At 34.5% G+C, this 23,736-nt stretch overlaps 1 protein-coding gene across 1 annotated transcript in view; it reads right to left on the bottom strand.

Moving 5' to 3' along the window:
• Window positions 1-23,736, bottom strand: part of LOC148166411 (ubiquitin-like protein 3) — a 44,172-nt gene that overhangs the window by 1,735 nt on the left and 18,701 nt on the right. The window contains exon 2 of the mRNA XM_088048639.1: window positions 3,587-3,695. Within this exon, the coding sequence (XP_087904765.1) occupies window positions 3,587-3,695 (109 nt within the window). The remainder of the gene's footprint in view (window positions 1-3,586; window positions 3,696-23,736) is intronic.

The following is a 23,736-nucleotide window of genomic DNA, read 5'->3' as shown; positions in this document are numbered from 1 at the left end:
ACATACTCTGACGGGAACACTGTTTTCCGGAAAAAGTATCCACAAACAGATTTTTCATCGACCTTTTTCAACCAGGAAGAGCCAATTTCTTATTATTTATCGCAAATATTTGTTCTTTGTCATTTCTAAATTAAACAGGGTCCTCGATAACTTTTCATTACGCTCCAGTCGACAAGATAAAAGTCATATCACTGACATAACAACGTTCTGATATCTAAAAATACCAAAAAAACTCAATTTCACAAGCCCCGAAAACGCTGATGACAAATTGTAACACTTATTTATTAAACTTACAAAATTTCAGCTTTCTATCGCTGTTTCTTGCAAAATCTGACCGGTTCGGCGCTTAATCGCCTATATTTGGCATACATTTTATGCGTTAGCTATAAGAAAACACGTTTATTTATGAAGATTTTATGCAGATCGACAGACAAATGGTTTTTATAAGATTGTACAAAAAGCGTCAAGGTTTTCCGCTCGCTAAACGAGGAGAGAAGAGTTGATTGTTGGCTAGTCTTGAAAATTAAAATTTCTAAAATCCGTCTCTGTTGCTTAAAAAATTTAAGATTTGGGACAGATACTCAACAGATCAAAAATAGTAATATGTCCAAATTTCGTTGCTCTGCCATTAAAACTAATAAAATTACAGGTACGAATGAAAAATATTGGAAATTGGCTCGTCCTCAAAATGAAAAATTCTAAAATCCGTCCCTGTTGCTCAAAAAAGATGAAATTTTGGACAAATAGTCGACATGTCAAAAATAAAAATCTGTCCAAATTTCGTTGCCTTGCCATCAAAACTACTAAAATTACATGTGCGAATAAAAAATATGGGACAATTTTGTCTCGTCTTGATAATGAAAAATTCTAAAATCCGTCCCTTTTGCTCAAAAAAGTTGAAATTTGGAACAAATAGTCAATATGTCAAAAATGGTAATATGTCCAAATTTCGTTGCCCTACCATCAAAACTACCAAAATTACATGTCCGAATGGAATCTATTGGATATTTTTGCTCGTCTTAAAAATAAAAATTTCTAAAATTCGTCCCTGTTGTTCAAAAAATTTAAGATTTGGAACAGATAGTCAACAGATCAAAAATAGTAATCTGTCCAAACTTCGTTGCCCTAGCATTAAAACTATTAAATTTACATCCCAATAGGAAATATTAGACATTATTGCCTCGTCTTGAAAAAGAAAATTTCTAAAATCCGTCCCTGTTGCTCAAAAAATTTAAGATTTAGAACAGGAAGTCAACAGATCAATAATAGTAATCTGTCCAAATTTCGTTGCCTTAGCAATAAAACTATTAAATTTACACATCCGAATTGAAAATATTAGACATTATTGCTTCGACTTGAAAATGAAAAATTGTAAAATCCGTTCCTGTTGCTCAAAAAATTTAAGATTTGGAATAGACAGTCAACCGATCCAAAATAGTAATTTGTCCAAATTTCGTTGCCCTAGCATCAAAACTACCAAAATTACATGTGCGAATAAAAAATGTTGGACATTTTTGCCTCCTCTTGAAAATGAAAAATTCTAAAATCCGTCCCTTTTGCTCAAAAAAGTTGAAATTTGGAACAAACAGTCAATATGTCAAAACAGTAATCTGTCCAAATTTCGTTGCCCTACCATCAAAACTATCAAAATTACATGTCCGAATGGAATCTATTGGATATTTTTGCTCGTCTTAAAAATTAAGATTTTTAAAATCCGTCCCTGTTGCTCAAAAAATTTAAGATTTAGAACAAATAGTCAACAGATCAAAAATAGTAATCTGTCCAAATTTCGTTGCCCTAGCAATAAAACTATTAAATTTACCATCCGAATTGAAAATATTAGACATTATTGCCTCGTCTTGAAAATGAAAAATTCTAAAATCCGTCCCTTGTGCTCAAAAAAGTTGAAATTTGGAACAAACAGTCAACATGTCAAAAATACTAATCAGTCCAAATTTCGTTGCCCTACCATCAAAACTACTAAAATTACATGTCCGAATGGAATCTATTGGATATTCTTACTCGTCTTAAAAATAAAAATTTCTAAAATCCGTCCCTGTTGCTCAAAAAATTTTAGATTTAGAACCAATAGTCAACAGATCAAAAATAGTAATCTGTCCAAATTTCGTTGTCCTAGCATTAAAACTACTAAATTTCCATCCCAATACGAAATATTAGACATTATTGCCTCGCCTTGAAAAAGAAAATTTCTAAAATCCGTCCCTGCGTCTCAAAAAAGTTGAAATTTGGAATAAACAGTCAACATGTCAATACTAGTAATCTGTCTAAATTTTGTTGCCCTACCATCAAAACTACCAAAATTACATGTGCGAATGGAAAATATTGGGCCTGTTTAGCTCCTCTTGAAAAAGAAAATTTCTAAAATCCGTCCCTGTTGCTCAAAAGATTTGAGATTTGGAACAGACACTTGACACTTGACCTAGCGTCAATTCTGCCAAAACTACAGGTCAAAGTGGAAACTATTAAAAAAAATTCTTGAAAATAAAAATTAAAAAAAAACTGACATTTTTATTCTTTAAAAACAGCATGTTGGCCCCTCTTCGCTTTTCATGCCAAGATAATTTTGTCTATATTCTATTGAACAGTTTAATTGTTGCGATGCCGAAACTATAAACATTAACATCTGTTGCAGAAACTCAATCCGTTTATTTTTATACACGCAATATTTTAATAACACACTAATACTTAAAAATCCAAGTTTGCTTTTTGCTTTTATTGCACTAGATTTGTTTGCCCGGGAAGATAACTTTAACCGCTTGCGATCATTTTTTCAACCTCCTGAGCGCCACATTATGCAATTCATTGCGTTTTTACCTCGTGTGAATAAACAGCAGTTTCTTGCTCGCACAATAGATAAATTTCAAGCAATTGTTCACATGCAAAGTCGTACCGTTTCGTCAGAGAATAAACGCAACCTGCAACGGATGTTGCTTTTGATGGTATTAAAACTTGCCTTGCCATTGATTGATTTTTCATCCGATTATGATACAAAGTGGGAGCCTGTACGTATCAGTGCGGCATTATTCATTTCTTGTAGGTCTTTGCCTGATTGACGGCAGCTCCGTTTATTGGAAATTCAATCAGTGGCGCATAAATGAGGGCTTTTAACTTTTGATTTTATCGCTCTTTGCCTCCGAACCGTGATTTTGTTTTAACTGTCAAACACAACAATATGAATATTTTTTGACACTTCTTTTGTGGAATACTTTGGCTGCCAACACGAGCGCCGATATTAAATGTGTTTTCTTTGTTAACTCGTTTTAGACGGTTACACTCAATTCCTTGTGAAAGCATTACAATTCGATTTGTTCCATGAAATATCGCTGCGAAGTGAAATAGTTCTTTTTGAAGGTCTAGAAATTCCCTTCACGTAGTAAAGTAATATATCGATAAGCCGCACTCGAAATTAGTCAGTCAATAAGATCAATACTGTAGGAAAATGATGAGTTTTCGAGAATTTTCCCCACAAAACCTGCTGGCTTAAAAAACGAGCGCCGCCCGGAATTAACGACGCCCAAACCTGCATTGTATGTTTTCAAATGAACAACAATAAATAATCCGTTACCTTCTGGCCAGTTGTCGAAGACGTGTTGTGCAATATCACCAGCTGAATCGCTTGGACTGAACAGGAACTCTTTTGTCTTCCCGCTGACGAGGATCAGCCGCAGGTTTATCTGAAACAAAAACCCGGAATAAATGCCACGTGATCCCTTTGTGAGGAGTAAAATGTACACAACACTTGCAAAGTCGAGAGTATCTAGTTATTATATCGATTCGACTTAAATATTCAAACGTCGGAGAAACTAGATGATTACAGAGAAACGAAGTGATTACATGTAGTATTAAATTTCCGGAGACTGGAGGAAGCGATGGGACAATTAATGCACGATTAGGCACGTCTTGAATTTTTAATTGATGATTCAGCTACCGAAAAATGACGGCACAAAGCACACCCTCATCAAGTCAAGTTCGGCGACCTTGGGAGAATCCACCAGGAATTCCCATTTTGGAATTCCTCCTTTATTAAATTAATTTTGATTTTATTTACTTGCTTATGCAGATTGGAGATTAGCGGAAACGGTTTAATCTTCATAACTTCCTGCAAGAAATTATCAGTTTTTACATGCAATAAAAGAAGAATGAAGAGGGCGCAGCAAATAAAGCTCGAACTATGTGACCTGTCCGTTATAATCCGTGCGGAATTTAAAATTCGCGTTTTATTAAAACGGCGAGCGAAGCGAGCGAATCTACAATTCGAGAGCAATCTATAATATTAAAAGCTTTCGATCACCAGTAACATCACATCGAATATTGAACGGAATTCCCGAAAGCTTCGTTCTCAAACATTCAAAATTAAAAACCAACATCAAAAAGCTCGAGTAAAGTTCGACCTTTCCAACCCAAACTCCGGAAGTCATCAAACTTCTACCGCAACAAAAATGATTATTAAACTTATTTCGAATCTTCCCTTGGTGACAAACAATTTCAGCATCGCCCTTCCTCGAAATCCACACGATATACTCGAGAGGATCTTAAAGTAATTTCCGCTGAAGGCTTCTTAAAAATTCATGAGAAATTACTTTAACGGAATAAATATAACCTTCGAACATTTTCCCGTCGCAATTACAAACACTTTAACGGGAGGATAACATGCAAAAACGTTAATTTCTTTTATCGGAAAAACCCGCTCGTTACTTCGATTCCCAGCGAACGAGCTTATTTATTCCCTTCGGTTGTTCGGGCGGAATTTCCTTTCTTTCAGCTCCAGGTAACCCCCGGACCGCAAAACTTCCTAGTAATATCGCTAAAGTAATTCACTAAATCCAATTTGTGTACGGGATCGATAACTTAACGACTTGGATGAGAACAAAGTCGTCCAGTTACCGAACTTTTCCTGCGCATAAATCAGACTTTGTGTCGAGGACATAATCAAGCGGAAAAAACAGAGAGCCTCCCTTATTAGAAACGATAGGTGGAGGTAAAGAGACGTCGATACATTTAATTATTCAGTGAATATTTGAGGCTGGTATCGTACAGCTGCGATGGAAAGTCCGATCGACGGATGATGCAACAGCAGACGTGGATTATGATATCGGAAATAAGTGCGAGGTATTTCAAGGTATACAGGGGGTTTCACTGATAGTCTTTCGACTTCCCAAAGAAATCGTCATTTAGCATCAAAATAAGCGGATTTCTCTACGAATTTTGCAGATTTCGTGAAGACTTCTGCAGTTTTCTCGCGATTTAGCCGTTGAATCTTGATAAAAACTAGTAGTTTGCTAGATTTCAACCTCTATTCTGCGAATCCAACCCAGAAAACGGCCAAAAAAGCAAATTTCTCTATGAATTTTGTAGATTTCGTGAGTTCCGCAGTTTTCTCGCAATTTAAAAGTTGAATCTTAATAAAAAACTAGTAGTTTTCTAAATTTCAAGTTCTACTCTGCGAATCCAACCCAGAAACGGCCAGAATGGACAAAAAAATCGTCATTTAGCATCAAAACAAGCGGATTCTTAAGGTGCGTCCTCACTTGTAACAGAACATCGTAACGTAACCTCGTCGCGTAACATTTTTGTGGTACGCGATGAAGTTACGATATAATGATTTTTGACGCGTATCGCAACATCGCATCGTAACATAGAAGCGAACATTATGCCGTTCCGATTTCTTCAGTTAATATCGTCCACTGCATCAAGATGGATGTTGCTGCTGCGGCTTACATTGTTATTCATCATTTAATAATGAAGAAAAAAAAACCTAGACAACGACGATATTGGCAGAATCGCTTATTTTACAGTAGAACTGCATATGGTGGAAAAGAGTTACTGTTGGACTTGAAATTTCAAGCAGTTAGTAGCTTATATAAAAACTTTACGAGAATGTTACGAAAGTTACGCATTGATGTTGCACATGCCGTCCACACGTGTAACCAACACTCCATCATGGTCGCGTAACATTCCTTTGATGTGACGCTGAAAAACCGACAAGCGATGGAACGCTCCGATGTTACGATGTTACGGTGTTGCGTTGTTACGGAGTACCCGTCCACATTGATACGCGGCGATGTTACGTTACGATGTTCTGTTACAAGTGAGGACGCACCTTTAAGTTGCATCAAATTACGTGCCGCCGGTAAATGCAGATGAAAGGAAAGAATGAGAATATAAAAAAGTGTAATAAAGAGAAAACCTCAAATTGTCGAAACGGCAAACTTTTGAAATGTGTAATTTACCGTTTTAATAATAAAGAAAACAAGACTGCCAATTCAAAATAATTTGATTTAGTGTTTTTCCTCCCCTGCGCTACTGCTTCTCATTGGTCAACTTGAAGGTCTTCCAGTTCTTAAACGGAAGATGTTAGGACAAAATTAACTCGTTTACCACTTCGCGGATTGCCGTCTATTTACGTCCATTCGTATATTCAGCCAGCAAAAAGTCCAAATATCTAAATAAATAAGCAATCCCAAGAAACCAAGAGACAACAAAACGAAGGATTCGCAGAAAATATTATCAGCCGCTGGGGTTATCTAAACAGATACATGTGTGAAAAATCGATGGATATTGCAGTGTTAAGTCGACTTAAACGATTAAACAAATATAGACGTAAATTAGTGTTACATTTAACAACAGTAAATAATTCCGAGACTGAAACAACACCGTTTAATGCGCGTTTTACGAGTAGTTATCTTGAATGGCAGTTTTATATTTAAGCAAACGTTTAATTAAATGTGCCATCATGGTTGCATAAAAAGAAAAACGCAAATGAGATGTTCGGTGCGAGAAATAACTGAAAAGTTGAAAGCCAACCAAATGTGAACGTACGTCGGCTTCTTGCTCAAAATATTAGAGATGTTTAGCTCCCCTTGAAAATAAAAATTTCTAAAATCCGTCCCTGTTGTTCAAAAAATTTGAGATTTGCGACAGACAGTCAACAGGTCAAAAATGGTAATCTGTCCAAATTTCGTTGCCCTAGCATCAAAACTGTTAAAATTACAGGTTCTAAAAGAGAAAATATTGGACATTTTTGGTCGTCTTGAAAAGGAAAAATTAAAAAATCCGTCCCTGTTGCTCAAAAAATTAAATTTGGAACTGACAGTCAACATATCAAAAATAGTAATCTGTAAAAATTTTGTTGCCCTAGCATTAAAAGTACGAAAATTACACGTCCGAATGGAAAATACTGGACATTTTTGACTCGTCTTAAAAATAAAAATTTCAAAAATCCGTCCCTGTGACCCAAAAACTTTGGAATTTAAGACAAACCATAAACAAGTCAGAGCTAGTAATGTCTCCAAATTTCGTTGCCCCGCATCAAAACTACCAAAATTACACGTCCAAATGGAAAATATTGGAAATTCTTGACTCGTCTTCAAAATGAAAAATTCTAAAATCCGTCCCTGTTGCTCAAAAAATTTAAAATTTGGAACAAATAGTCAGCATGAAAAACATAGTAATATGTCCAAATTTCTTTATCCTACCATCAAAACTACCAAAATTACACGTCCGAATGGAAAATATTGAACATTTTTGGTTCGTCTTGAAAATGAAACTTTTTAAAATCCGTCTCTGCTACTAAAAAAATTTGAAATTTGGGACAAACAGTCAACATGTCAAAAATAGTAATCTGGCCAAATTTCGTTGCCCTAAGATCAAAACTACCAAAATTACAAGTACGAAACAAAAATACTGAAAATTTTTGGCTCGTCCTCAAACTGAAAAATTCTAAAATCCGTCCCTGTTGCTTAAAAAAGTTGAAATTTGGAACTAATAGTCAACATGAGAAAAATAGTAATATGTCCAAATTTCGTTACCCTACCATCAAAACTATAAAAATTACACGTCCTAATGGAAAATATTGAACATTTTTGGTTCGTCTTGAAAATGAAACTTTTTAAAATCCGTCCCTGCTACTCAAAAAATTTGAAATTTGGGACAAACAGTCAACATGTCAAAAATAGTAATCTGGCCAAATTTCGTTGCCCTAACATCAAAACTACCAAAATTACAAGTACGAAACAAAAATACTGGAAATTTTTGGCTCGTCCTCAAACTGAAAAATTCTAAAATCCGTCCCTGTTGCTTAAAAAAGTTGAAATTTGGAACAAATAGTCAACATGTCAAAAATAAATTACATGTTGAAATGGAAAATATTGGACATTTTTGGCTCGTCTTGAAACTAAAAATTTCTACAATCCGTTCCTGTTGTTCAAAAAAATTGAGATTTGAGACAGACAGTCAACAGGTCAAAAATAGTAATCTGCCGAAAATTCGTTGCCCTAGCATCAAAACTACCAAAATTACATGTCCGAATGGAAAATATTGGACATTTTTGACTCGTCGTGAACATGAAAAGTTCTAAAATCCGTCCCTATTGCTCAAAAAAATTAAGATTTAGAACACTCAGTCAACAGATCAAAGATAGTAATCTGTCCAAATTTCGTTGTTCTACCATCAAAACTACCAAACTTACAAGTTCGAATGGAAAATATTGAACAATTTTGCCTCGTTTTAAAAATGAAAAATTCGAAAATCCGTCCCTGTTGCCCAAAAAATTTAAGATTTCGAACAGTTAGTCAACAGATCAAAAGTAGTAATCTGCCCAAATTTCGTTACCCTAGCATTAAAACTATTAAATTTACACATCCGAATAGAAAATATTAGACATTCTTGGCTTTTCGTGAAAATGAAAATTTCTAATTGAGATTTGGGGCAGTCAGTCAACATATCAAAAATAATAATCTGTCCAAATTTTGTTGGGTTGTTTTACGAGTAGTTATCTAGTTTTATATTTAAGCAAACGTTTAATTAAATGTGCCATAATGGTTGCATACAAAAAAAAACGCGAAAGAGACTTTCAGTGCAACAAAAACAGTTGAAAGCCAACCAAAAGTGAACGTACGTCGGCTTCTTGCTCAAATCTCGCGAAAATTTAGTTTTCATTGGTCAAAACTGGGGCGGTGGTGCTAATTCCGACACGAATTTCATCTGAAAGCCACTGCGAACCAACTTCTCCAGTCGGAAAAGAAGTGTGGACTAAATATTTCGTAATTCATCTAAAAGTATTTCCCTTTGAGAAGATTCGAAAAAAGGATTCTCCTTTATGTCCATATAAAAGCGTCCGCCCCGAATGAATGAAAAATCAAATCCGAGCCTCTCGCCGGTTTAATTCCAAGTTATTTAGTCCGCAATTAAAGGCGCGTTCTTGCCGCGCCGGGTGATTGTATACCGTCAGGGTAAAAACAATTTAATTTCTAGGTGAGCGCTATATACGAAAGACCGTATTAAAGGCTTGACCTAACGGGTTAAAACGCCCACGACTTGTGAAATTGTGGGAAGACTCCGACTGGTATTATGCTCTCGGAGATCTGTTACCACACCGCATGGTCTAGTCATTACCCATTAAGCCACAAAAAAGGAATTTTAATTAGCTCTTTCCGAACGTTCTATCAAAACCGAACTAGCACCATTTATCCGCGTATTTCCGCATTGTTTGCTCACAGACTTTCGTAAACAACGCCCTCGGACGCGTGTCTGTGCGGCGTTTTAATGCGGGAGTGATTTGCATGGACACAACGAAAAATATTTATCGTTTAGTTTGTATTGGTATTCTTCGGTGAGGTCACGCGAACCTGTTCAAAATAAGCGTTCGAACCGTGCCCTGGAAGCACGACTTAAATTGCCGGCTCTTGCCGCAATTTGCAAATTATAGTATTGCCGACAAAATAATACAACGTGTTCCAGATTTTATACAACCAAATTGATAACAACTGCACCGGAAGACGCTCATTCATCGAATTTCGCCGTTCAAAAGAACAAAGTTCCACCAAGAAATTACCGTTCGGTATTGTCGTCGCAATTTCCCATATTTCTTTATATAAACTGTCCCATATTTTGCGCCGCCCATAAAATATAATTATTGCTTTCGTCGCTACCAAAGCCCCGAAAGCGAATCATCAAATCTTGATCTACTTTAAGTTATCCTTGATCTAAAACGAAGAAATATCGAGGAAATATAATCACAGAACCGAAAGTTTTTTATTTGATCGATCTTTTGGTATTTTTAAACGGTTCCTAACCTTGTCCTCTTCATTGATGTTTAACGCACAAAGAAAAACACAAAAATACGTATAAAAGAGAGCGTCAATCTAAATTTAAACGGTTATTTTCGCGTCTCGCGTACATATGTCACACATTGGTTAAGAGAAACCTTCAAAGAAAGCAGGTCATGTCAAATTTTCGCGTTCAGTGCCGAAACGGCAATGTCGCCTTTCTGTCAAGTGACAGAACGATAAATTTGCGAAGAGCTGTCGCGTTTGTCGCTAGTCAATAAACATTTTAATTAAATTAGTTGGCATACATCCTCCGCAGGATAATACAACCGATTTTCAGAGTGAGTCAAGTCTTTTGTAACAAATAACTATTTTATATTTTTGAAAAGATGAATGTATAGTTCGCACAGTGAGAGTTTGATGGACAGAAAAGTCACTAAATCTATATTTCATACCAATTGATAGTGTGGCCCCCATTGTGTTAAAGCCTATATACACATTGAGCAGTGTATTGTACTATGCTAGCACATTTTGGAAAAGTTGGTATTACTTGCAACGTAATGACGTAATATCCATTCGCAAAACATAAAAGTTACTATGGTTGGCAATAAAAAATAACCCTAAACGGAACAGTTGGTGAAATTGGTAACCAAATGGATATTTGACAATTATAATGCCAAAATTTCAAAATGAAATCTTTAATTTTAACTCACTCTGCAAGAAAGCGTAAGAAATAGATAATTTCTGCATTGGGAAGTTTCAACAAGACACTAAGAAGTTCTCTAAGGTAAACTAAAATTAAACAAACTGAACTGACATTGACAACAAACTTCAAAGTACAGTCCCATGAAATGATGATTGAAATGGACACTCTGATTTTACAGAAATCAAAGGTAACTTGACTTTTATCTTTTGTGAACTGATATTAGAGGGGGATGACGTAGTCAAAGGTTTAATTATTGACATTTTCTGGTTTTCAAAAAGTGTATTGTAAGCGGATGAAAATGTTTGCGCCAACGTTAAAAAAAGCAATTTCGACTTCATTTGCTCTGTACCAATGTGTAAGTTGACATTTAAGGTTTCACTAGAGGGTCTTTACTTTGTTTAAAATTTTAGAGCATGAATAGGATGAGGAATATTGTCTGGCCACCATGAACTTCACTCTTCTGTAAGTTTCACTATTCAAGAAAGGTAGACCTAATGTTTGGTGTATTTCAGGCCACATTCAATTTCTTTCTTTTTGATAGTTTGGTTATTGCAAAGTCTGTTTGGTGTACATTTGCGATATCGTTAAAAAAAGTGATCACTTTTGTAAAGGAAAACATTTTTGGAATCGTCTAATTGCTGCAAATCTTAAAAATGCGCCATTAAAGGGACACAACTTTGTTAAACTTCTTTGCAATGGGAAGTTTTGTGCTGACAACCGCACCTCAGAGTGAATCCCATGGTCATAATTTGACGACATTTTATTTCCTACACTAAAACAACATGAAATTTTTGATATGTGAGGTATAGACGTATTCAAATTCAGCAATTCAAAATCTTCGATGGTTGCGGTAGTTAGAATTTACCTAAATACGAATTGAACACTTTATAGTTGACTATGTAAACATTAAAAGCTTTGCTAAATTCTCCATGTGTTTCACTTTTAACCAGTTCTTCTAATAAGTTAACAACTTAAATATTTCAGTCATACGAAAACGGGCCACGCAAATTTTATAATTTCATTGTCAACAACTAGAAAAAGAATCTACTTCTTTGAAAACTTCAAATTTCCGTAAATACGGAAGCCAATTGTCAATGTTTAGAAGTGATGACGTTTCTGTCAAAGTGCTGTCAGACAAGGTCGTCAACTTTTGGTGTATAAAAATGTCCCTATGAAGTACATTCCTCCACACAATTTTTTGGGATACTTCCAAATTTCGGGCCAAGTTTGACATTTGGACCTCACTATCAATTGATATGAAGTATACGCAATAAAAAGTGTACCATACGCGCTAAATTTAAATTAACAAAATAACCCCAGTTACTGACAACTCTGTCAACCCATGTCGCGTAGGAATTTAGTGTTTTTAGTGTATTTTGTAGCATAATTTGCTGCCAACCAATATGTCAACTGTCGAAATCTCCCAATCTCTCACCGGATATACTATATTAGCGATTCACGTTCGGTAGAAGTAACTAATAGATACTTTTGGGTCGTTACGTTGAATTTCTGAAATAACTAGGAATTAAACATTGGCATCATTGTCTATCAAATAAATTTGTCATTCAAATTTGACAATATAACGAGATGGAATCAACTATTACAAGACAAGCGGTTTCAAAAGGAAGAACACAGGATCGGAAAGAACAAAGTCAGAAATTTATGGCTAAAATCAATTTCGCAAAGCGCACCAAACAACTGAAAAAACTTTATTTCACACTGCGAAAAATTAATTAAGCAAGACTGGTCAGCACTCATGGGAGACGCAACTGTAGACAGTATTCCATCAGTCATTATAACACTAACAAAAACAAAGTCAGATTCAGAAGATGAAATCGATGAACTAGTTTTGAATCTGATTCGGAGCTCTGATGATTTTCTTCTTTTTCGTTTGGAAAATAAATATTTACCTTCAATGACAAACCAAAAATTGTCATTTGGATGACATCTATTTTACAAGACATTACCCTAGAACAATTATAACCTTAGTTACACAGCTCAAAAATAAAAGTTACTAAATTTGAACGTGAATCTTTATTATGTTTGAATAACATGCATATCTTAAAATTATTTTCAGTTGGCAGAAGTGCACCATTTTTGCAGGGCTGCATTCATCATTTTTTCTTTAAATGCAACCTACCACTGTTAGTGGAGGATTTTGATGAGTTATTTAGTTATTAAAACTATCAACTTTTAAATTTTTGGTCGTGGCGTTGTCAAGTTATGATTTTTTTTCCGAAAATTCTTGAAGTTGAAGTGTCTGATTTAAAAATTGACAGCACCATTGCCTTCCGAGATATGAAGATAAAACTTCAACGTTCAATAACTAAACTATGCATTTTGTCTTGATTTGACCAGAAATTAATTTTATACTTAAATGTAAAAAAAAATTACAAATAGCCAGAACTTGATTTTTTTTTAATTTTTAAAGGGGTTCTGGTCAAATAACTTCGCAAACAATAATTTATAATAAAAAAAACAGGTTTATAAGCAAAAAATGTTGGTGGATTCAACGTAAATATTTTTTTCTATTTATTTACCAAAGATTGCACGCTTTTAGGTATTTATTTCGAAGATATTACGCATTTTGTAAAACAATTAATATTTAAACAAATGTAAACGATTACAATTTGTCAAGTTAGCGCCCTTTATATTGACATATCAAATGTTCAAACCAATTTTTGTGACATTCTATGAAGATTTAGGAGTATAAATTATGAAAAAACATGGTTAAAAACCTGTTTTTTGCTTTAATTACGATACAAAAAACTGAAACCAAGTTATAACATAGCATCCTCCCTACAAAATAAAAAAATACCCAGTTTGATGTATAACAAGTTGATATTATTTGAAAAAAAGTGGCAAAAAAAGCGAAAAAATCTTAAGAATGATATACAGGGTCCGGCAACACTTGTGTCCACCCCCAAAATCGTCTTTAATTTTAAATACAAAATTTTGAAAATTTGCATACGCTCACAGTTGACGAAGCTCTAGAAGCTGACAAAAAAATTTGTTTTTTATCACGGTTTGTTTAGCGTCGCGACGCCTAAGAATTATAATTTTTAGCGATTTTTGAGTTTTTGCGGAAATATTCGCGAATTCAAATTTTTTTCGACATAACTGTAACACAAATATTTGAGTTTTTGTTTTAAATCAAATACAAATTGTGATTAAAATTTGCGAAAAAAAAACGCTGCTTTATCAAGTTAGGGGTCGATTTCAAGTGTGACTTGCGTTACTGCAAATCCCATTTGCAACATAGCAACGCCAATCACATTGCTCATACCTTGGCAACGGTTGCAAATTTGCGTTAACGCAGTGACTTGAAATCGATCCGTTAGTTTCCAAATTATGACGGCGCAGTGGCAAACTACGTTTACACCAAAATTTCACAAGTCACTACATTCACTCTTATAAAGGTTAATTTTGATTAACACGGACATGTTGCACTTTATGGACACCAGAAATCGTTAATTAACATCGACAAAGCGACAATTTCACCAAGTAAGACTTTTGTTACAATCTAAAGCGAGCCAAAGAATAGATGTCATTTGTGACACAAGATGTTGACAGATGGGTGTAAACATAGTTCCCAATTTTGACGTAATGAAATTGAAAACTAACTTGATAAAACAGCATTTTTTTCTCAAATTTTGAAGACAATTTGCACTGAATCTAAAATAACAACTGAGATATTTTTAACACATTTATATTGAAAAAAAAAATAAATTAGGGGTTGATATCACAAATCCTCACGATTACCTAAAAATTACATTTTTAAGGCGTCGCGACGCCAAAACTATCAGTGATAAAAAACAAATGTTTGCGTCAGCTTCTAGAGCTTTGTTAACTGTGAGCGTATGCAAATTTTCAAAATTTCATCGTTAAAATTAAAGGTGATTTTGGGGGTGGACACAAGTGTTGCCGGACCCTGTATAATGTGTGTCAATGTAACTGTTAAAAATCTTTTTTTTCCAATAAAAACACACTTAAAAGAATTCTCAAGAAGCAAAAAGCCCTCAAGAAAACCTAACCAGTTTTAATGTCTTGATGAACTTTTCATCATTTCAATTTTATGCTGAAATAAAGCGTTTCTGCAAATTTCATCAAAATCTGCTTACTGCTTTTCGGTATTGCTTTTTTACGGAAATTCGATAGAATGTAAATTCATCAACTTTTAAAATGGCGATATCTTAGGAATGGTGATTTTTAGGAAAAAAAGTATAAGAACCATTTTTGTAGACAATATTATGATCCCTATATTTTTGATAAAACTTACCATTTTCAAGATAAAGCCAAAACAACGAAAATTTTGGCTGTTGACATTGAATAACTTTTTTAGAACACATAGGATCTATGAGGACTTTTGGTACTTTAATTCTACAGGTGTACCCAAGGTCTCTACCAAAATGCAACTCTATCGAAATTTTCGTCATTTGAAATGTCTATTTTGACCGGACTAAAACAATTTTCGGAAAAAAATCATAACTTGACAACGCCACAATCAAAAATATAAAAATTGATAGTTTTGAATAGCTTATTAAATAACTCATCAAAATCCTCCACTAAAAGTGGTAGGTTGCATTTAAAGAAAAAAAGTTGAATGCGGCCCTCAAGAGTAGTGCACTTCAAGTCAACTGAAATTACTTTTAAGATATGCATTTTATGCATGCAAACACATACATTGATCTTTTTAAAAATATAAAATAGTTTTTTATAAAAGCGTCACAGAAGGACTAATCAAGCTTGACTCACCCTGTATACTAGTTCATTGAATTTTTTATCAACGGTGTTTCAAACAAACGCTCATTTTTCCTTTGTGTGCGTGCGCTAAATATCCGCTTTCCGTGCTTATATCATTATAACTACACCATGTATGAAACTGATAACTTTTCTAGGGAAAATACGGGGAATTTTCAGACTTGCTGCATTCCCGAAGTGTTGACGCATTTTCTGGGAAAATCGTCCTCCCGGACGGAGCATCATCGGTTTGTACTTGGCACCTTTCAGACAAGTTCGCGTGTCAAAAATAGCTCGGTTTGTTTACTGTTATTAACCTTTACACTGCTCGGCCCGGAAAAATCCGCAAAATAATATTTCGCTCAAACTGCTCCGAACGGATATATTCGCATTGATTAAGAAGTGGTCAACTGCTCAAAACATAATTTTTTGAAGACACAAATATGGTTATCTACCTCTTAGAAATACACAGTCACAATAGCTTTCATTTTTTTAAATACATTTTTTTTTACCGTTCCCTGCTCAGAACGTATATATCCGTCTACGACTAAAATTCATTTGAAATCTATTCCATGCATCTTTTTATCCACGCAGTTTAAAAGTAGATACGAACTAAGGGCCAGGTAATATCACCATAATAATCAGCTCTCATCTCAATGTTACCTTGTTTAATATATTGACGTTGTGGAAAATTAAAATCTCTATGAACATTTGTAAAACTAGTTAATCGGTCAAGTGCTCAAGACGTTAATATACGCCAAGGCAAAACACCGATCAACTGCTCGGAACGTATATTGTCGCAGGAGCTGACAAACCGCGCACAGTTAAAAAAATTTTCAAAAAACATTGCGCAGTGAAAAGGTTAAATATTTAATAATAACAAAAATGTGAGTTTTTTGTCGTTTTCCGGGCGTAATTTCCGTTCTCGAATCGTAGAAAAAATAAAATTTACCTGGGAAACAAGCGGCAATGCCACCGATAAATTCCAATACACAATGATCCAAGCGCGAACGACGAAATATGTCAAGTTCTTGGGGTGAAATTCAATACAATTAATCTCCCTCGCTTTAAAGGCGAGGGGTTGCGCCCCCCAACATAGGGGATCCCGTTAACGACAACCACCACTGACGCGTTAATCTCCCGTCGAAATAAAGACAAGCAAATTGAGCAAGCGATATGTTAATTAAAAAGCGTTTCGTTCTCCTCTTTTCCACTTCTTTCTCCTTTTGGTAATGTGACGATCAAACCTGGAACAAAGACGGGGAGTTTGCTTTTCTTATGTTTGGATCGGTTGACGACCACGGCTTTGCTGACATGAATAAGAGACCGGAGTATCAACGAAATGAGTCCTGGAGAGCGAAAAGGCAAAGGGGCGTATATGACACAAGGAACCTAGTTCTGGGTCAGAGGGGAGGAGTCCCCGGCGGCGGATCGATAACCGGGCAAAGCGCGTTGCACTTATCAAGTGAAGTTTATGTCCTCTCTTGAAAATGATTCCTGCTGGATTGCACGGGTCAGCTGGTTATATGCACGAGTTGTCTCAAAAAGCTGCAGGACTTTTTCATTTCAGCGGTCGCTGACACTCTTTCCTATCGTAATTTCTCTTTATCGTTGCTTCCCTTTTATCGTGGCGTGCATCTGCGGCTAATAACCCATATATGGGGTTTCCGCCTGTCTTCTCCATTGTTATACGTGGAGATACTTTTTCTTACCCTTCGACCGACAAACCTCCAATTAATAATAACATTATCGAATTTTATTGGGATTATTATTATCATTCGTGTTGATATCACCTCCAATCTTTACGACAGCGGGGTGTCATTGACAGAAGTATAAATCCAACTGTTAATGACTCATCCCTATCTCATGTACCTCGTAAAATGACAAATTTTAAGTGTTTCTGCCATAAGGGCCAAAAGCATCGATCGTTCACAAACGGCGCAGGTTTTAATAACATGTTTATATGTGTCGTTCGAAAACAAATTAAAAATCTCCTCTGTAACCATCAATCCCATTCCTGGGAATATTGGAAATTGACAAACACACCGAAATGCACCTATAGCCGTCCTGTTAATCGTTGAAATATTGATGTTGCCGCGATCGTAAATCCTTCGTACACACGTTTGTTTATTTTCACCACCGGTGTGTAATTAAAATTATTTCAATTTGATATCACGATATGTAATTGTAATAACACATTCGGCATTCGTGTTAGATGTAGGTTAACCAATAGTTGCCGCGAAACTACATTATTTGCATGAATGGAGATGAAAGGGTCATGAATCAAACGTTCAGTGTTTAATGTCTTGCACTTGAATTGTCGAACATAATTTGTGATTTGAATGAGATCAATGACACGATGATTCGTTCTTAAAGTGGCAGAGATTCAGAGAGAGTGTTAAGTTTTGGGAGTGTTTGATGCGTCTTGAGAAGGTCAAGACCTAGACCTGGCAGGGTAAATGAAGCAGTCTCTTAGAAATCCTGAAAAATATTGGAATATCCCGAAATGTCCTACAGAATGGCAGAAAATCTAATCCTGATTCCCAAAGAATCTCTAAGAACTGCAAAAACTCATTAACAAAGTTGAGAATCTAAAATGATCTGAAAAGATATTAGAGAGAAAGTAAAGAATATAATGAATGGGATGCATGCCAAAAATCCGATTGTCCTAAAAAAATTGAAAGAATCAATGAACAAATTCTGAAGTTTCATATCATAAATTGGCCTAGAAAATCAAAAGAAACCAAATAATTTTCAATACGAATAAAAAAAAATCGTGGGAAAAATATTCGCAAAATTCTACAAACTCTAATAGAATCTCAAAAAATCTTATAAAATTCAGAGAATCGTAAATAACCTTAGAGAGAACCCAAAAAAATAAAGTAAAGAACGAAACTGAAGAAAAGCTAAGAATGTTTGGGGAGTCAAGAGAATTTCTGGAAGCTAAAAAATCTCATGAAAATCACAGATTATCCTAAATAACCCTAGAAAATGTATAAATAATAAAACCAAAGAATTCAATGAATTAGACTCATTCCGAGAATCCTAGAAAATCCCATAGAACGCTGAAGAATCTCAGGAAATTCCAAAGGATTCTAATAAGATTTTCAAGGTCCCAAAATCTCCTGTCACAAAGAATATAATAAATACAAATTTTTAAATTTTTTAAAAAAGCACAAAATTTCAGGGTACCTATCCTAAAAAGCCTCAGAGGATTTTAAATAATTTGAGAACCTTTGTGACTTCATGAACTAAATCCTAAAGAACCCTGCAAAACCTGAGAGAATCTCTGAAAGCTAGAAAATCTTATAAAAAATCCCAGATAATCGTAAAATTCTAGAGAACGTATGGCAGAATCCCCAAAAATCTTAGAAAAAACAAAAAAAATTCTAATGTCTCATTGTAAATTGTTGACTCAAAAAAATCCACATAAAGGTAGAAATATACAAAAAATCGTAAAAAATTCTTCAAAAATCTTCGAGACAATTCCACAGCAGTCCCAAAAACTTTCCTAAAATCTCCTCGATTCTTAAGCATTTCTAAATAATCCTTAAGCAAAGTCAAAAAAGTTAATTTGTAAACTAAAGAAATCTCAAGAGTCCCAGAAAAACCCTGGAAACTAAAAAATCCTTGCGAATCCCAAATAATCTTAAAAAAAGTCAGAAAATTCGTAGGGATAATCGAAAATCTCAGGAAATCCCAACAGATCCTCAAAAGTTCTAAAAAATTTATCCCACTGGACTAAATTTCGAAAATTTTTAACGACGAACAAAAACCGAGAAATGTAAAAGAACTGAAAGAATTCCAGAAAATCTAAAAATTCTGAGGAATCTAAAAAACCTGACGAATTGCCCAAAATCCCTGGAAACCTAAAATCTTCAAAACTGGAAAATCTGGCCTTAAACTTCAACAAAAATTCAAAATTATTAAAGAAAAAAACGCAAATTTTGAAATTTTTTCTTATAGTGAGCGTAAAATTTTCAAATTCAAGACTGCAAAATCAATAATTGGTCTACGGCCTTGAAATTTATGAAAAATGTGGCTTTAGACTTGCCTGTTAAGTCAACGAAAATTTAAAATTTTCTATTAAAAAAAAACTCAATTTCAATTAAAACCGCACAAAACAACAGAAATGGATTTCTATTGAATGGAAATGACAAAATATGTGCTTAATTATAAAATTTCAGTCCAAAAGAGACGAATTAAAAACAAAACAAGAGAGGATGTAAATAAGATAATCCAATAAATAAAAAAATAAAAACATAATAAATAGAAGGAAAACTAGACAATTCAGGCAATTACGGAAATTCCAAGCTTACAATAAAAAATGTAAACATTAAAGTAAAAAGCAAGAGATTATAAAATATTTATTTATCATGTCTCATTTTGGCATTTGTTTCGTAATTTAGACAGTCTAAAAACTAATAACACGAAATAACCCAAATACCGTTAAATTTAGATTAATTTTTTGCGCGCCGGATTATTTCTCCATCAAAACGAATTTACCCAAAATTACAATTTCACTCACCCCACAAAACGAAACTGCAATTGGATCTTACCTGAAACAAAAAATAAATAAATTTAGATATGATTTAATATTCAATATTTATTGAAATTTGCGTCGTTTTTTGTGTCACATTTGCAGTAATGCTTAAAGAAACACTAAACGTATGAAAATCGATCCTGTCGAAGCTGTGAATGGAGACATCGGGTGATCCATCAAACTTTACGACAAGCATTGTCAAAACAGAAATACACAAAAACGCCACTAATGACCTGACATTGACAATAAAAGGGTCAAGAGCCCAAATAAGAAACTTGTCTAAGGTCTCAGCGGTTACATAACGAAATTATCGCTCATTTTAGAGAAATCCAATGAAAATTTTAGAAAGTGGTTGGTTGCGTTTTCCTCGCCGTCATTTCATTCCATTAGGTTTATCAATTTTTCCGAAACAAAGCGGAATTCCACACATACGCGCTCGAGATCGGTAGAATCGATTGAACGTACATATTCCGTTCATTTCAGGAACTTCCTCTTGTTGTGAATGCCTCTTTATTATATTTGGAGTCGAGCGTGGAAAAAAGGACAAGCTTGATCCTGAAACAGCGCTCGCCCTGGTTTTTAACTCAATAAAAAGCCTAAAAGTCTACGCACGGGGTCTGGAACCGAAAGGTTTAAGTTAATTCAACATGATGTATTGCGTTCTTTTCATATGTTGGCGGAGAAAAGAGTTTTTGCTCTTATTCTTGGCGTTGTTACCGCGTCCCACTTCGAAACTGTTAATCTCAAGACGATCAACAGTTACTTCTGTCGACTATAAACCTAGAAAATAAATAGTGGTCGACGGTTCATCATCCACGCTCTGGTGCGGCCAACATGTCGCAACTATAAATTACCAAGAGGAGGCGTAGACAGCTGATAATTAATGATCGGTGATAATTACAGTACGTCGCCGTGTCTTTTTTCCGAAAAGAAATCGCGCCCTGAAATCTAACATCGAGTATTTAGCAGATGCTTTCCGAGGAGCAAAGTGGGCTTTTGTGAGGACATAAATAACTTAGGGCGACCGCGCTTACACTCTCGCCCACAAGACCACACCTATGAAGAAACCCTAAAATCACGTATCGAAAGAAAACCACATCTGGTTCGAATATCTCAACACCCTCCAGCATAAATTCTATTCCAGCTTCTCTATTCCTTTTCACTGTGGAAGAAGAGACGACGAAAAAACGTGTCTCGTAACTCTTTTTGAGATGCGACACCGAGATAAAATTACCCCGAGGAAATTTTACGGAATTAAATCCGGAGGACGACTCCCATAATCAGCAGCCGGCCCCTCCCAAATTCCGGGAGTTGAAAAGTGCAAATCGCAGGTAAATAATTATGTCCAAGGAATGTCGGTCCCGCGCCATCGCCCGGATTCCAAGAAGGACGGCGTCAAATCAAAAAAACGTGGAATTCAAAGTCCCTCAGTTTTCCCCCATCTTCTTAAACCCTCTCTTCCGGCGACGATCCAACATAGTCGTTTAAATCCTGACAGGATACAAGACGCGACATGCAAACAACATTTTAAACTTAGGCCTGCTATCCGAACATAATGAGCTTAGGATTATCAACATCGTCGATTTTCTCCCGACGTTGCAATCCAAACAAAAACGAAATTAAAGACGACGAACGCGTCCCATCATCATCGGCGTCACGAGTTTTTGTCGCACATAATCCTCCCCCAGGTGAAGGCTTTGGAAGCCGATGTTTTCTATGAATACTAACGAGAGAAACCGAATCCGCCACCGCCGAAGTAATTAGTTCCGACAAGATTACATTTAGATTGTGTCAAAGGCAGATTGTGAGTAAATATATTCCGGACGAGATAAACGCGGACAAAATGTTTTACGCAACTTTATGGCTGCATATATACCTATAAACGTCACCAATCAGTGGAACGTCGCCAGTTCCAGAAGCTGTTAACTGCTCCCGAAGCGGTAATTTTTGAAGAGTGAAATAATTTTCAAGGTACTTCGGGAGGTTTATAATTATTACTCACCGAAGGCCAATATGGCGAAGGTGCTTTTAACAAAATCATGATCTCATCAAAATCTGGTTCAAAGCAGAGAATGAATAGAATCTGAAGAAAATTGAAAAATGTAAATAAATTAAGAGAGTTTTAGTTTTAAATTTTGAGATCCTTTCATTTTTTATCTCTTTATTAATTATTTGTATATTTAGTCTAAAGAAAAAGAAGAAGCAAAAAGACGAAACATCAAAGAAATACAGAAAATAAAGGAAAAGATTTTAAAAACTCAAGAAATAGAAATAGTTTAAAAAAACAAAATAATTCAAGGAATTAAAACAAACTAAAAATTCAAACATCGAGAAAACCACAAAAGTCGAAAGAATAAAAAAAAAATTGCAAAACCCAAGAAATAGAAAGAATCCAAAAAAAGCAACAAATTTAAAAAATAAAAGAACTTAAAAAAAGCAAAAATCTATTAGATCAAAAGATCCCAAAAAATCGAAAGAACCAGAAGAGTCAAAAAATAACTCAAAAAATTTACAGAATACGAGATATCAAAAGAATTAAAAAAAAGGATTAAGGAAACATAAATCAAAGAACAGCAATAATACAAAGAACACAAAATATAAAGGAGCACAAAGAATGCAAATACCATAGTCCAATGATATTAAAAAATAAAAAACTTTCTGCGTAACTTCGGTTTCTCAAAAAAAACAGCTTTGGTTGCTTAAAATGAATTCTTTCAATCGTAAAATGAAAGAAAATTAAAAAATCTAAATAATCCAAAAAATCCAAGAAATGGACAAAGTGTAAAATTATACAGTATGTCCCCGGATTGAGTTCACAAGAGGGAAGTTTATTTTCCATTTTACAAAAAAATGTCAAAGGAATAACACTCATTGCTTATTTCAAAACATATAAATTAAAATTTCAAAATTATTAGTTTCTACTCTTAAAATTAATTTTTTCATTATTTTTATTTATTAAATTTTTAAATAATAGCAGGCTATGGATTCACAATAACAAATAATGCGTAAAAGATCAAAGAAAAATTTACCCAATAATGTGTAAGCATTAAAAAATTCGAAAAAAAATGCAATTGCATCCTTAACAATAATTGAAAAAATTCGAAACAGTCTTAAAGAATTACGAGTTAGAATTGAACTATGTGCTAAAACAGGTAATGGGTCAATCAAATAGTGGAAATTGGTTGAGTTAAGGAACAAATTTCATTCCTTTGACATTTTTTGCAGAATTAAAAATAAAAAAGTTCTTCGTTATTTTTTGTTTTTTCCGATTTTAAGAACACAGCTTGATAATATTAAAGTTTTAATTAAAGATTTATTTATTTTAAATTAAGCAAAAAATATTATTCCTTTGTCATTTTTTTGTAAAATAAAAAATAACGTTTTTTTTCCTCTTGTAAACTCAATCCGGGGACATACTGTATGTAATTATATCAAAAAATTCAAAAAATCGAAAAAATAACCAAAAAAAAAAAAAACAAAAACTTATAAAACCAAAAGAATTCAAAGGTGAAGAATTCAAAGGATCATAGAAAATTAAACAATTGAAAGAACCGGAAGAATACCAAAGATTATAAAAAATTAAACTCCAGGCGGTGACTAAAACAGCGCGGCTAACTTCAGTCCGTGACTAAAATGCCTCTTTAGTCACGGCGTTGAAGATTATTTTTTATTCTTTTGCA

This window comes from Gnatocerus cornutus, unplaced genomic scaffold, assembly GCF_029298725.1.
Source record: "Gnatocerus cornutus isolate USDA-ARS CGAHR unplaced genomic scaffold, icGnaCorn1.1 ctg00000023.1, whole genome shotgun sequence".
NCBI lineage: Eukaryota > Metazoa > Arthropoda > Insecta > Coleoptera > Tenebrionidae > Gnatocerus > Gnatocerus cornutus.
Note: the sequence above shows the minus strand (reverse complement) of the source record. Positions and strands in the feature narration are given on the sequence as shown.